At 41.9% G+C, this 16,584-nt stretch overlaps 1 protein-coding gene across 1 annotated transcript in view; it reads left to right on the top strand.

The window, feature by feature from the left end:
- Positions 1-208: 208 nt before the first annotated feature.
- il1rap (interleukin 1 receptor accessory protein) overlaps positions 209-16,584 on the top strand; it is a 32,315-nt gene continuing 15,939 nt past the window's right edge. Inside the window, exons 1-4 of the mRNA XM_030744700.1 lie at positions 209-712; positions 7,071-7,156; positions 12,830-13,025; positions 13,568-13,651. Coding sequence (XP_030600560.1) covers positions 711-712; positions 7,071-7,156; positions 12,830-13,025; positions 13,568-13,651 — 368 coding nt within the window. The 5' untranslated portion in view covers positions 209-710. The remainder of the gene's footprint in view (positions 713-7,070; positions 7,157-12,829; positions 13,026-13,567; positions 13,652-16,584) is intronic.

Genomic DNA, 16,584 nt, shown 5'->3' on the forward strand with positions numbered 1-16,584 from the left:
AGAAGACCGGTGTGTGTGTGTGTGTGTGTGTGTGTGTGCGCGCGTGTGTGTGCGTGTGTGTCCCAGACAGATACACTGACCGTCAGTGTGTGTGTGATGTAGGCCTCGGCTATTGGGAAATCACGCTTATTGATGTCGCAACAGTGTGAGAGAGGAGGAGGAGGAGGAGGAGGAGGAGCGTCGACCGGAATCTGCTTAACTTTTACTTCCTCCATGTAAACAGAACCGCCGCTCGCTGCGCCTTTTACGCGCTTTAAAAAGTGTTTGCAAACTGCAGTCCAGCTGTCAGCAGCTGTCCGACCGGCTCCGGCTCACGCTCTCCGTTCCAGCGGTTTTCATGAGTTAATCAGCACGTGACGTTAATTTTGGGCCGTTAATTACCCGGGGGCGCGCCGAGCGTCACTTTGGAGGAGTTCCCGGACCACCGGGGCCTCTTCGGGAGATTTACAGGCGAGATCGAGTCCTGACACACGGCCGTTAATCATCAGAGCCCCGCTGCTCCCGGAGGGCGTGTGTGTGAGAGAGTGAGTGAGTGAGTGAGTGAGTGTGTGTTAGAGTCAGCCGCAGGACTCTGTCGCCTCACACACAAGACGTGGACACTCCGATCCAGTCCTGGTTCTGGCCCCCCCACCGGAACATCCAGCTGGAAAACCCCGACTGATCCGTCCCCACCGGACACACACCTCTCAGACCCGCGAGACCTGCTGCCAATGTAAGTCACCGCCTGCTGGACGGAATTCTCACATTTAGTGGTTTTCTCAATGGACTCTGGCGCTGTGCTTTGTTGTGCTTTATTGTGCTTTATTGTGCTTTATTGTGGTTCTCGTACTGTCGGTTTTCTCAGTGCTCGGGTTATTCTGTGTGTTCATTCACTGAGAGTCGCTGTGAACCAGAGCGTCACCCCAAAGACTGATCGTCTGCAGCGGGCTGTCCGGACGCAGAGCCTCGCTTCTTCTCTTCAGGCGGCTGCGCGCCGAGTTTCATTTAAAAATCTCACAATTTATTGTTTGATCGGGTTTTCTCTGTCGGAACACACAAGCTGAGAGCTGCTGCACGTCAGCTGTTATCATGCTGATGTGTTCGGCGGACACGCACTGCCCCATCCTGCGCTCACTCAAAAACACGCACAACTTCAGTAAATCATTTCCCCATTGTTGTGGTGTCAAACTCAGATATATGTGCCGAATAGTTTTAATACCTTAAAAATGATGAAGAGTTCGTTTAAAGACTGTCCAGAGATGAAGGCAGTCTGAAGTGTACAGTTTTTTAAATGTGAGTCTGGGGTTTGGAGGACAGTCCTCATCGATCTGGTCCTGATAATCAGATTATAGTCAATCAGGTCAGAGTCTGCAGTGATCAGCAGAAACATAACTGCAGTCCACGTGGCTCTTCATCATCACCATTGCCATCATCATCAGATCTAAGCACTGAATTAATGAAGCAGTGCAGTTAAAAAAAAACTAAAATACACAAAAAAAATCTGCAACAAAGAGCAAAAATAATAATGTATGAATATTCACAGTGAACAGATGAGTAAACTGTAAATGAAGTGCAGAGATGAAGATAAAAAAAATGGCCAATCAAGAGCCCCGAATCCTCTGGGCCAAAGCTCCAGGGGCTCATATCTCTGTACCTGTGATGAAGCGCATCACATGCTCGAATAAACACACACACAAGAGCAGTGTTTTCCAGCTTTGGTTTAATTGAGGTGTGTGTGTGTGTGTGTGTGTGTGTGTGTGTGTGTGTGTGTGTGTGTGTGTGTGTGTGTGTGTGTGTGTGTGTGTGTGTGTGTGTGTGATGGATGGTGTTGTTGAGCAGCTCTGGTTCTGTATGTCCCTCCTGGGATCCACTAGTTCTGCCTGATCGTCCACTGTGACACTTTATATCTCTCCGTCTGTCTCTTGCAGCGCCTCTCCATCTTTCTTCCCCTTCTTACTCTCGCTTTCTGCTGTGGCTCATTTTACCATCTCTCACTGGCTGTTAATTCATTATTAAAATATTAAAAACTGTATTAAGAACTGTATAAATCAAACAAAAACAGCCAAAATCTGTGGCCTCCTGCATCTCAAATGTGAGAAATTAGATTAGATTAGATTAGATTAGATTAGATTAGATTAGATTAGATTAGATTAGATTAGATTAGCTAAAACTTTATTAATCCCTTTAGGAAGATTCCATCAGGGAAATTAAAGAAAATTTAATTAGTAAAATTTATTACTTAAATTTATCATCAGATGAACATTTGTGGGTTTTTTAGGTGTTGGTCGGACAGGAAGGGCCATTTCTGTAAGTTTTCTGACATTTTCTCAGAACACATGATTATTCAGATTAATGGGAACTGAAGTGAAAGTAATGGTTTCCTTGCTGGGAAGCTGGTTTGTGTTCATGAGGAGTACGAGGCAGATAAAAGGATAAATCATAACCGTTTGCATCACAGCTACGAGCTTAGTCAGAGACTTGAAGCAGTGGTTACGGTTGATTAGTTGCCCGGAGCTGTGATGCCAACACACACACACACACACACACACACACACACACACACACACACACACACACACACACACACACACGCGCGCGCGTAAGCATCCATACTCACGCTGGCCTCGCTGCAGTCGTTTCCTGAATGAAAGGTGTCACATCCCAGGAAAGAAAAAGTCAGAGAACAGGAATGGAAGAAGTTGAAACAGGATACACTCGTATGCAGCTGACCGTGTTGGCTGCCCCGCACACACCAGGTCAAAATTAGAGGACAAAAAGAAAAACAAGAAGAAATAAACGAAATAATAAAAATATCAATAAACAAACAGACTAATAAATATCTTCCACAAACTCTAAGTTGAGTTGAGCTTTTTGAGCAGCTCTGCTAACAAACAGAAGCAGTCAGAGTGACAGAGCTGCAGAATTCATTTCTTTTTAATTTCAGTTACAATTTTGGCCTTGAGTCACGAGCAGAACAAGATTATTCAGATAAAACTATTATCGCGCTGCATGTAAAGTGCATGCAAGTGTGAGGCTCTTTCAGCACCCCCCCCCCCCCTCCACGCCCCCCCCCAGCTGTGGTGTTTTATTCACAAACATCGGTTCAGGTTTTTCTGGATTACAGTTAAAAGTACAACAAAAATCTGTTTTTCAAAGGAAACTTTGAATCTGTCGTTTTTATTGAAAGTTATTGATAAGTCCTGTCAATATCCCAGTATTCCCCTAAAATATGGGTTATGGGATTTTTGCTGTGATCGAGCAGCCCTGTCACATGACCTCCATGTTGGAGGTTCATTTTTATCAATCAGGATTCCTGCTGTGATCCGGGGAAAAGTTCCATCTACAGTAATTCAGCGTCTGTTCTGGCTCGACTCCGATCAACAGCAGCAGCTCTGACACTGATTTATTGATTCACTGATTTATTTATTTATTTTAAATGGCATGAAAGGCAGGAGCCGGGAACGATATATGCTGCCCAGGCTCTTCAGACGGGATGAACTTCCATGGCAACAGAGAAAACTAAGCCTAGAAAAAAATGGAAATAATTGTATTTTAACCCAAAACTTGATCTTTGTTTAGAGTCATTTTTAGTGCATGAACCAATTTCACAAACTGCTGTGAAACTGTGTCACATTAATGCAACACAACGAGATCACGATCATGGCTGAAACGGACTTTTCAGACTTCCTGATTTAAGCTTATTATCTTCCACCTGCAGGATCAGCTGATTTCTGATGGATGCAGGAAAGACAAACAAGCTGCAAAGCTTCCAGTTTGGGTTACTAAATGAGCGTGCAGACAGTCGGTTACTCGGCGAGCAGACAGCGGCACATTAAGCGTTGCCGGCCTGCAGCTCCGGTTCTGGATGTTTAATTTTTCAGGGACATTGATCAGCATCTCTGTGAATGTGCTCAGGCAGGTGACGCACACTTCCTTTAAGAGGGAACTCTCAGGAGCTGCAGCCGCTGGCTTTTACTTTATCTGTTAGTGACGCGCTCGTTAGGGTGGATTCTGGTTTTAACAGATTATAGATCATAGCTATTTTTTAAAGTGTTTTTGTTATCCTGTGTATTTCCATTTTGTTCTTTAAGCACACAGCTCTTTTATTTAACTACAATAATCTTAGTAAGGAAACGCGATGACCTTTAACCCCCCTTTGCTGTCATGAAACGGGCAGGAGGAGGAGGAGGAGGTGGCACGTATTGATCTGTGAAAATGAATCATGAAAGGCTGCTGTAGAGCAAACACACACTGCCATAAAACAATGAAATGAGATGAAAATAAATAAAATTTCTCATTTCTGTCTGACATGCAAGGTGGTTTTTATTTGAAGTGTATTTGTTAGACTTGGAGGTGAGCAGGGAGCTAAAGAGACGGGAAGGTCATCATCATCCATCTCATCTCACATAATGACTAGATTAATCCCAGCTCCACTGAGTTCACTCTGCTGCTGCTGCACTTTCATGGAGATGAGGCGGAGAGAGGCCAGCCTCTCTGTAGTGTATGTAGTGACACAGCAGGTGTGTGTCAAAGGTTCCTCCTCCTTTCCCGTAACATTGCTGCAGCTGTTAATATTTGCTGGCAATCACGTTTAATTGACAAACAAAAACCACATTTTCAAATCATTCCAAAAATTCCATTAACCCTCTGGGGTCCACGGACGCACCAGTGCATCAAAATGAGATCGAGAGGATGTAGCATCGGGACTCTGCTGCACAGAGTCTCCATTTCAACATGAATCGAAAGTGCAGACTTCAAACAGTTTTTAAATTGTGTTGATAGGTCAAGTAAAACTAGAGTTATGCCTAATAATTTACACCGTACTTTTCCCTGTATATTGTCCTCCCATTCGATGCGTGTTTTTTGCAGGAAGAAATGGCAAAAACGGGAGTTTCATTAACAGGAAGTGCTTCCTAATAAAACAAAACAAACTAAATCCCGACAACCCCTCTCCTAATGGTGGAAAAATGCACCATATCAATCAGAAAATTATATGGTAACATGAAGCATTAGGTTGCATTTGGCTGCTCAGGAACACGTGAAAAAGTAGTAAGAGACAATATTGATGGCAAGTTTTGTCTGTGATGGGCCCCTCAGTGTTGTGGAGGACAGAAACTGTTTTTTGAGGTGGCATAAATAATTTGTGTTGCATCTTAATGTGAGTCCTGATTGCTCTGCAAATAGTTGTACTGAAAAACGTCTGAGGCCTTTCCTGCATTTTAATGTGAATAGTTGTATAAAACTTTATTATTTACTATATTTTTACATAAGTTTTTAAAATTTATAACTTATATTTGCATTTTAAGTTGTAAAAATAATTCGTTAAGCATGTTTGTGCTTTTTACAGTAAAAAAAATTTTTTTTTTCTACTCTGATTTTATGTTTTTATGTGATTTTAAGCCTAATATGTTAATACAGTATGTTAAAATGAAATACACAGTCACATACATGAGTTGGTACTGAAAAAAATTATACCAACCAAGGCAAGGTAAACAGTTTAAGGTCAACTATAACGATAAAAACAAAAGTAGTCAAAAACGGCCAAATATACCCAGGACCCCAGAGGGTTAAATTCACAAGAAGGCAAATGGATATGAGACACAAAGGCTCTCAGTGGTACATTTTGTGCTTTAAAACCTCTGAATAGCTACACATTACTAACATAAAAATATTTTAGGTTACATTTGTCATGTGTGAGTGGTGTGGCGAGCAGGGTGGACCCAAACGCAGAACTCCAGAGGCAAACTGAACTTAAAACGGTGACTTTATTGCAGATAAGTGAAAGTAAGCAGATGAATGGCACTGAAACAAAAACTCTAACAACGGACAACAGGACAAAACCACACCTTCACAAAGGAGGATGCGACAAGGAACAGAGGGAAACGCAGACAACAAATACTCTGGGAATCACGAGGGAAAACAGGAAACAGCTGGGGAGAACAGGTGGACAAAATCATACTAATGAAACGCAGGAAGCAAAACTCCACACAACACACAGGGACCGCAAGACTGTCAAAATAAAACAGGAAAGACCTAACAAGGTACACGCAGACTTAACGCAGGGGTCTGGCACAGAGGAAAACTAAACATGGACCAAGGAACAAGGAAAAAGAGAGAAACAAAGACACAGGGGAGACAGGAACAAAGGGAACTAGAAAACCACAACTGATAAGGCCAGAACTAAGATGAATAAGGAAGACCAAAACAAACCTAGAAAATAACAAAACCCAGTGAAAACAGACCTAAACACAAAATGCTGAGCATACGGCCCAGAACCATGACAACATTAAACAAATGCTCTGTGTTTACCACGAGCCTGTTCATTCTGTTCGCACAGTTAAATCTACTGACAGCCCACTGACCCAAACCCAAATGTCCGGTGGTTGGTAGATATGGATGCAAGTTGGTAGACATATAAATTGGTAGATAGGCAGGCAATAAGAGAGCTGATAGACAGGTGGGCAGAGAAATTTGGAGGTAGGTACGTATGTAGACTGGTAAGAAATCAGGTATTTCAGTTGGTTGGTAGAAAGTTATGGAAGTTTGTAGGTATGTGGATGGTAGGGAGACAGATAGGCTGGTGTGCAAGTTGATGGGTAGGGTAGAATGCAGGTTGGTATATAGGGTGGGGTGGGTAGCTTGAAGGCGTGCATGTTGGTTGGTCGGTCGGTTGATCAGAATTTGTCAGTGTGTTGTTGAATAGACTGTAATTCTAAAGCTGCATGTCAGGCAAACCCAAGTTAACAACCTTTACTGAATAAATGATTTATATGAACTCTACAGTCTATGAATTGATTTTTGTTTATCTAAATAGATCACGACTTTTTTTTTTGTTTTTTTTTTGCTAAAAAAGACAAAAACCACCAAACTTGCAGTTTTGGTTTCTACTGAAATAAAGACGTGCCTGAATGTGTGGGTCGCTTTTTGTGTTTTTGATTTTAACAACAAATGCAGTTTTTCATTTTTCATTTTGAAACAAATAACAGGTTTTTATCATTCTTTGTGCTGCGGTTTATTAAATTATAAAAATGGCTTAAAGTTATTGAAAAATAAAGGAAGATGTTATTCATTAACAGCCCGTGTCTTTGCAGGGCATCCTTCATCTCCATCCTGCTCTTCCTCTTCACCGTGTTGGGCGGGACTTCACCTGCTGTCAGTCAATCCAGCGGTCCAACAGGTGAGTCACAGCTGTGACGGGCGGGATGAGGGAAAAAAAAAAATCAGCATTTTTATCTCTCACCAGCAGCGGAGCAGAAAACATAAAAACCTGAATGCACGTTAGTTTTAAAAGCCTCAGTTCTTTCTCATTTAGATGCACAGAAGCAGCTGTGGCCTTGGATCCGTCGAGCTGAGGAGTTCTTTCTGTGCTGAAGGGAACTGAAAGGGATAAATATGAGTGCTCTGTTTTTACTCGCTGTGAAAGGCTCTCGGGTCTGTTTTCAACTGAAAATCTTTCTTGTTTTTGTAGTGCAACGCTGCAAAAGTGAGGTTAATTAAAAGCCGAAGCTCTCGCCCCGTGGGACGGCGAATGGATGGTTCCTGAGCGGAGAGGCTCATTTGTAACGCTGTCGGAGGGTAGAGGGGAGGTGGGGTGGACAGAGGGAGGTCAGTGTAGAGGAAGGTGAATGGATGTGAAGTGAGTAGATGGGATGTTGCAGGGTGAACCTGCATGAATTATTTGGGAAAACCTGCTGTCTTCATGCACTTTAATCAAAAAAGTTTCAGAAATCAGCTGAAACAAAAAAAACATTTAAATTTTACCATAAAGGTCAGAAACTTCCATCATCCCTGCTGCTGTTCCCTCACAACTGCAGCCTGATTTGATCACCCACACACACACACACACACACACACACACACACACACACACACACACACACACACACACACACACACAGACTAATAAAGGTGATGAGACAGATTTTGCCTCTTGCCTGCTGATTCGCTGTATTCATCCACCAAATCTGTTTATAGTGATTAAATAGGACCTAACACAGAGGCTGCAAGGGGCCAAATTCCTGATTAAAGGTATATGTTGTAAATTCCTGTGTAACAGCAGTTTAAAGTCTTCTAGAACAACTAAAGAATGTGAAGAAATAAATACTATGGCTTTATGTGCAAAATGTCCGTGTGTGTTGAAGAGATATGACCTGAAGCTGAACTAAGGCCGGGCCGTGCTTTTGAATAATATTAACTTGTACCACAAGATGGCGCAGCACGGTGCTGTAACCTTTATTAAAGCAGTCATTAAGAAGTTATTATTCCCAAAAGTGGGAAAATGGAAAGCCCTTTGAGGAAATGAGGGCTGAGGAACAACAATAAATAAAAAGCAGAAGTTTAAAACACGTGTGAAAGTTTTAACGCAGCCACTCATAAAATGCTGCCCCCTGGTGGTGGAAGTGAGAGTTCATTTGTTCATTAAAATGTTTTGTGAAAGATCGGCAGTTTGGCTCAGTGGCTGAGCACGTGTCTCCCCCTCTCTCTGCACTTTCCTGTCTATCGTTACTGTTCGCTATCCAATAAAAGCAAAATGGCCAAAAAATATCTTATATATATAATAAAGTGTTTTCTGAACAGCGCTGCAGACAGTATTTGTTTTTATGTGTTATTAGTATTCCTGATTAGGTAATTAATCATCATTTCTTTAAGATGCAAAAAAGCTTTTTATTGTTACCATGTAGTTCATGTTTAAAGGCTGAAAACAACAAGAGTTTCCAAGTTACCCAAACAAAATGACTCAATCAAATCCTTGATCATTACAGTTGCAGATTCATTTTTTTCAGTGAATTTTAATGAATTCCACTGTTTCTTCATTTATTGCAGCTCTGATGTAAAACTGTGTAGCATTTTCCTGACTGTCTCAACCAGATTATTGATTCCATTTACAGAAGAAACGGAGGCATTAGTGTAGATGGATGGATGGATGGTGAGAGAGGAGGCTGGGAAGAGGCGGACGGATGCAGGAGAAGGTTTTAATAGAAAGACTAATACGCCAGCCAGGAAAAACTGACAGGTCAATTACCAACATGCACACCCGGTCCAACTCGGTACAGAAGGTGCAGAGAGCCTCCATTAATCCAGAGCTCAGTGTTCAGGATCCTGAAAACCAACAGAGCTGAAACTGACCTGCACTAGAGTTTCTCAAAGTGAGGCTTGGGACCCTAAACAGGCCACTGCTCCTCAGTGGAAGTCAGTAGTTCTTCTGAGGCCCCAAAGTTGTTAAAATTACTCTTATCACTAGCAGTTTAATTTTTTTTATATTTGCAATTGCCTGTTGGAAATTAAAAAAAAAAAAAATAGAATTATATTCTATATGGAATACTGCCACCAATCCAAAAAAGCAGAAGTGATAAGCAGCTCTGCTCACCAGTGAGTTTCTGCTTCCACTGAACCCACAGCTTACAGTGGAGCAGTGATTCAGGTGGTGGGTGGCTGGAAAGGTACTTCTCTCATTCAGGGGTTTAGAGGTGTTTGACAGAAGTTGAGTGATTCCTGTGGTTCTTGGGATCTCTGTGGAATTTTAAGTAGATCCTGGAGGATTCAGGGGCTTATGATGTGGTTCTTGTAGTCATTGAAGTATTTTCAGTGGCCCGTTGGCCTCCTTAAGATGTTTTTGCAGTTTCAAGTTTATATTCAAGACATTCTGCTAATCTGGTTTTGGGCACTGCTCACTATTTAAGAGATTTATCTCAGATCTCTAAAAGGTGTTTTAAGAGCTCTTGATGTAGTTTCTGTAATTCCTGTTTCATTAAGATATCGTTCCCACGTCATCCCGGGGTTTTACGGGTTCTTGAAAAATATTACAGAGGTTCCAGTGATCCCTGAAAATGTTTTTTATCTTAGTTTATCTCTAGTGGCTCTTTGCACTTTCAGGGTGTGTTCATGGATGCCTGAGGGGGATTTTAAAGGTAAACTTAAGCAGGAGTACTTTCAGTTGTTGTGATGATCCTTCTTAGGCTTTTGGGTCTCTGGAGGAACTTTAGTGTTTCATTATTGGGGTCGCACACTTCTACAAAAAGGCTGGTCTGATGAGATGATGGTCTGGGATCTCATTTATGTGTATTAGAGGCCTCGTGGTGTTGAAACACTGGAGGAGGTGTGTGTGTGTGTGTGTGTGTGTGTGTGTGTGTGTGTGTGTGTGTGTGTGTGTGTGTGTGTGTGTGTGTGTGTGTGTGTGTTGAAGACATTAGTCATTGCTATTATTATCACATGCTGTATTGAACAGTAATCATCTTTATCCTCAATTTAATTAATTCATTCATTATAGATGAGGTGTTTGAGGACCTGGATGAGAGTGGGGTTTTGTAATTTGAATCAGTGCTGAAACCATTACTCAATTAAATCAATTGGGGGAACATTGGTCTGTGCTAATTTTGAAGATCAATTGGTCATTTAAGTCCTTCTTACAATAAAAAGCCTGGATGAGGGTTTGCAGTTTCTCTGTTTAATTATGGTCATCAGTTAGAGATGCTTTATCTTCAGTCCTGGCAAATTACATTGGCATGTAGAATAGCTGCTATAAATACTACAGCACTAATGGACTTTACAGCTTCACTGACAGCTATGATACCTTCCCTTAGGTAAAACTGTGTTTTTATTTTTATTGTTTTTCATTTCCACCTTTATTTGATTTTTAAAAGCACAGAGAGTGACAGGAATGTGGATTTTAAACAGATGTTGTTAAATCATGTCAATTCTTTGCAGATGATAATTAATTGTGCATTTCTGTAAACCTCAAATGTTTTTTTTATTTTTACTTTTCCTAAGTGTAATTAAAAATGGATGGTTAATCAATTCCGCAGCTACATGCATGCTTTTAAATTTTATTTATTGTGCTTTTACATGTTTTTGTGTCATGCTGTTCTGCTTCTGCAAACTTACAAGTGGTCCACAATTTTTCATTTTCAGTCCAGTCCTTGTACCTGACCATTTTCAGAGGAATGCTTTTTGTTTGTTAAGCCACTTAATTCTGACCTTTGAATCCTTCAAGCGTAAAAGGGATGAACCAGTGTCGTCTATACATAACAAACAACAGCAAAGAACCAACTTTGACTCATATCTTTAGGCTTTTTGTTACCAGCAGCCTGTCACATAAACACAACATTTATTCTCATTTCTTTAGTTGACTCGATGAAAAATGCCAACAATAACACAGTTTGACAGACATTAAAGCATTTTTGCACCAACAGGGTGATTCCTAAAGCGCTATCAGCTGAAAACGTGCCATATGTCAGCATGGTGTGCAGTGTGTCCTTAAAAATTTGTGAGGCCTGAAAAAGTACTGGATCTGAAAGTCATGTTCTTAAGAAACAGGAAAACATGCAGCAAAGCTCTGACACAGGATCTGAGAGATGCATCTGGACCTTCAGCTGATCCCTCTGCTGTTCACTGAAGCCTCATCAGAAATGATCTCAGTGGAAGGGCGGCTGTCAGGAAGCCATTCTTAAGGAAGAGAAACAGGAAGGAAAGGCTGAGTTCTGCCACATTACACAAGAACTAGACTGATCAGTGGCAAGAGGTCTGATGGAGCCAAGTTTTAAATTTGAAAGAATTAAATGATCCCAAGCACACTGCCAGTGCAGTAAAAGCATACCTGGATAGAAAAACACAGTATCAGCCATAGATCGGCTTCCTCAGAGCCCGAACCTCAGCTTTACTGAAGCAGTGTGGGATCATCCTGACAGAGAACAGAACAAAAGGCAGAAACATCCAAAGAAGAGCTCTGAATGCCCTTCAGGAAGCCTGGAAAACTGTTCCTGGAGGCTGCTTAAAGGAATGACAGAGAGCTGCATCAGAGGGTTCAGACTGTGCTGAAGGATAAAGGAAGTCACACCAAATACTTTAAACTTTCAAGCTCGTTAGAACTGTACAAACTCTGATTTTGTCTTCTATTCTGTATTTACATGTATGTTTACACATGTTTTAATAAATTGTTGCATCTCTTTCTCAGCAACACGTAAATAAATGAGGGGTGGCCATAAGGTTCATGCAGAGGCCATTTACAGGCTGTCTTCCCCTGTTCGCTCTCCCCGGCTTCCCCGTCTCCTCTCCTAACATAAGAAAGGCTGACAAACCCAAAAATATTTAAAAAAAAAAAAACTCTTTCCATATTATATAATCAGGTTCCCACATAAATGTCAAAAAGTAAACAAAGTTTCAGATTGATGAGTGAACATGTGGGGAAACAGTCACGATAATCTGTGTGCTGGATGTCAGTTTGTGTGCCCGACGGCTTCAAATCATCAACAACAACAAAAAAAACAGCGGAAAGTTTTGATGTTGATGTCGATGTGGCACCAAATTCTGCTCAGAAGGTTATCCAGCTGGACAAAAATAAATCCGAGTGCTGGGATATTTTCAGCGCGGAGGTCGGGGTCAGAAATCTCTGGATTTGTGCCTCCGGCCCAGAAACATCAGCCATCTGTTTACATGTTTCCCTTTGTCCTTCACTCTGCGCAGCATTTTGCACCAAATTTAATAACCACTGGAAGCAGTTTGAGCTCAGCTGAAGCTGCTTTCATCTCAGCTCTGAGGAGTTTTAATGGTGCAGCTGCCCTCTGTGCTTTAATCCTTTAATGAGATGGAAGTGTAATAACGGCGTTCCTTTAACAAGGCCAGTTAACGAGGACATCCACTAAGCTCTGTTTAATTCACACATAAAAACTCTAAATCAGAGCAGACCAGCATCCTGGACCAGATCCAGACGAGGAGAGGAAGATTTTGATTTGGTGCTGGTAACTGTGCAGTGAGCGTCAGGAGGACACTGAAGGCATCTCACCCATTAAAATGATTTTTTCCCACAGACGGAAACATTTGGTTGAACTGTTCCTTTAATGTTTCCCCCTCTCAGAGCCCATGTGTTATGACTGGGGCGAGTCCAGTGAGGGGTCGGTCTTTGTCGTGGAGGGGGAGGTCGGTTGGCTGTCCTGCCCTCTTTTCTCTCATCCCTCCGTCTACAACTACACCTCCACCCAGAGCGCCGGGCACAACCTCTTCTGGTACCACCTCCCCGAGGGCCAGGACCTGGAGCAGCCAATCACATACAGGTAACCTCCAGCCAGGTGTTGTTTAGTTCACACGTGTCATTGTTGTTCTCAGGGTCAGTTAAGAAGGAACCTGAAGCCAAAGGATCAAAAGCTGTGTTCTGCTTTTGGTTTCGTTTTTCAGCCCCACAGATTTCCAGTGTTCAGCTTCATTTTACAATATTTGAAGATTTATTTGTACATAAACTTCTTTTTTCTGGGTTGTGAGCTGGTGATTCATTAATATGAATCTCACAATGGGGAGGCACTGAGAATAACTGAAGGGAATAAACAGCATCACAGTCAATATCTTTGTGATCAATTACAGCTAAGCCTGGTTGACTTTAAGGCAGAGTGTGGGGGGGCTGAGGTCTAATTGAGACTCTTTGAGAGTAACTGACTGATGAAGCACGCCCCAACGATTTCCCTGCCAGAGAGGATGTATGGTGTTTTGGAGGCGGGTGGCTGGATCAGCCTCGTGGAGTTTGTTCTAATGTTGTTCTAATTGATTCGTATCTGATCTGCGTTCACTCATTCATGCGGCCTAATGTGATCCTGCTCTGCAGCTCGCGGCTCAGCAAAGACCGAGAGAGACTGTGGCTGCAGCCGACCACCGCCAGCGACACCGGACAGTACATCTGCATGCTGCGGTAAGACGCTGAGGCTCCTGGGAAAGTCTGGATTTAGTTATTTTTTAAGCTTTTATCTGAACTTATTCTCCTTTTACAAATATATCAAAAGATTAAAGGCATCAGGCTGCCTGGTGCACACACGTCGAGCAGCTCATCACCTGCTTCACATAATATCATCTCTTTTCCTGGAAATCTTCCCACATTTTCCTTCCTCAGGATGTTTTAACCTTTAAAACACATTATTTCTAATGAAGGGCTGTCAAACATGCAGACAGAAGCTGACCTTGGGCAGGAGATGGGATTAATTTATAAGCTGATGCTCAACGTTTTGAGGTGATTTGTTAAAGAGTTTTTTAAAGTTGATTGTTTGTTACGGGCAGAAAGCAAAGAGCAATCATCCCTCCCGCTGTGACGCTGCTAAACATTTGCTGACCGCCTGTTCTCAGCATCTAGTCTTTGAAACGGTTCCAAAATGAAACTTTTCCCAACGTCGACTCGAACTTCTTCTTGAACGTCATCTGAATGTTCTTGTTGGACTTTCTAGCAAAGGAAAGTTTGGATTCAGGAATGTTTCATGTTCATTTTGTCTGTCAAACTGAAAGGACCGATTCAAACCCCCAAGTAGCCACACTGAGACCAGTTTGTCATCCTGCTGAGTTCACTGACCACACTGTGAACTGCTCCCTTCACAGGTTTCTGATGCTGGCATCAGGTGGATGGCTGTGACACGTTCACCCTGCAGCACATGAGACAGAAATTACACATGAAAGAGTTTAAAAGAGCTGCTTACTGTTACGACCTGGCTCAAAAGCTGCAGCATAAACACCGGAGTTTGTAGAAACATTGGTTTAAATTTTTGATAATCTCGGCTAAAAATGATGAAGACGGGAAGTGTCATCTCCTCAGCACGCCGTTATCCACGTCTTCAGCTGTGAACAATTAGCAATTAAACCTCAGCAGCACCCAGAGACTCACTACAGAGAAGCATAACTCTTATATAAAAAAAAGTCTTGCCATAGTTTCACAGTCATATACTGACGGCGTCAGCATCTGTCCATCTCTGCTTCAGCTTTGACCCAGGACAGTAACCTCGCTGTTTCAGGCATTTTAATCCAATTTTTCAATCTGATAAAGAGGCTTCAGATTTGACTTTTTTTTACAATTAATCTTGATTTTAGCAATTCCAGCTTGCTGATCATCGAACAGCTCGGTAATCAGTCCGTAGATCAGTCAGATAAAACGAGCCAGTTCGATGCTCCATCTTGGCTGCTCCACACTTAATCATCCAAAGTGACTCTTAGAGCATCTTAAAGATCTGCTGCTCAGCTCGGAGGATTACGCAAATACAGCTCCGGAGTCCTGTCAGCTGGACTCGCTCCAAACCTCCATGTAACACTCAGCAAACAGGATCAGGTCCTGGGAGGAGGAGGAGGGCCCAGGCTAGTCTTCATCACTGCAGGACTCCGGCCTGTGCAGGAGCGATGTGATGACATAAACCATGTCCATCCATCCTGACTTAGATCACACCAGCCTCAGTTCATGACTCAAAACTTCCTCTATGAGGGTCAAAATGATGATCATGAACATGTGATACAACATTTGTCTGCATCCTGTCAACTTTAAACCGACCTTCTGTCGTTCACACTCATTCAGCACATCTCTGCTTTCTGAAAGCATGACCTGCCTCAGTTTCCTGCCCTACTCACCTCAGTAAATTAGTAACCACTTCCAGCTTTGACCTTTTAAAAACTCTTGTATTTGCCAGTGGATTCATTTCGAGTTATGGCAACAGGAAAAGCATCAGTAACTTAACCCAAAATACCTGCTGAGGTTGATCCTCATGTCCCTGCACAGCACTGTGAATGTGATCACATGTCCTGACTGTCAGCCGAGTCACCTGACGGGACAAGACGGTGCTTAAAAAACATTTTTTAAATTAGCAAGTAAGGATATTTTCATATTTTCAGTCATTTATTCTGAAATGCAGAAGAATGCAAATGTGAAACTGTTTAACGAATTTAGTCCAGATTTCTCATCACTGCATGTGCAGGGCTTCACTTTTAAGCATAAAACATTGTGAGTAGTGTTCATAACGCACATTGAAATGGAAATTTTAATCAGATTTAATATCTCCAAAATTTTGCTGCAGCAGTAATAACAACAACAAAAGCAGTAACAACAGTAACAACAACAGCAGTAACAACAACAGTAATAACAACAACAGCAGTAATAACAACAACAGTAATAACAACAACAGCGGTAATAACAACAGCAGTAATAACAACAACAGTAATAATAACAACAACAACAACAACAATAAAGCAGCAGTAATAACAACAACAGCAGTAACAGCAGTAACAACAACAGCAGTAACAACAACAACAGCAGTAACAACAACAACAGTAATAACAACAACAGCAGTAATAACAACAACAGTAATAACAACAACAGCAGTAATAACAACAACAGTAATAATAACAACAACAACAACAATAAAGCAGCAGTAATAACAACAACAGCAGTAACAGCAATAACAACAACAGCAGTAACAACAACAACAGCAGTAACAACAACAACAGCAGTAATAATAACAACAGTAATAACAACAACAGTAATAATAACAACAACAACAACAATAAAGCAGCAGTAATAACAACAACAGCAGTAACAACAACAGCAGTAATAATAACAACAGTAATAACAACAACAGTAATAATAACAACAACAACAACAACAACAATAAAGCAGCAGTAATAACAACAGCAGCAGTGCTGTGAGCACCTTTAAACAAAATCTGGTTTGAATTACGACCAGTTGCTGTTTAGCAGCTGCCACAGTTAGCATTAGTGCTGTTTTTCACACACACGCGCGCGTGAGCGCGCACCCACACACCCACACACCCGCACACCCGCACACACACACACATACACACACATACACTTTTCTGATAC

Source organism: Archocentrus centrarchus, chromosome 13, assembly GCF_007364275.1.
Source record: "Archocentrus centrarchus isolate MPI-CPG fArcCen1 chromosome 13, fArcCen1, whole genome shotgun sequence".
In the NCBI taxonomy this organism is placed as follows: domain Eukaryota; kingdom Metazoa; phylum Chordata; class Actinopteri; order Cichliformes; family Cichlidae; genus Archocentrus; species Archocentrus centrarchus.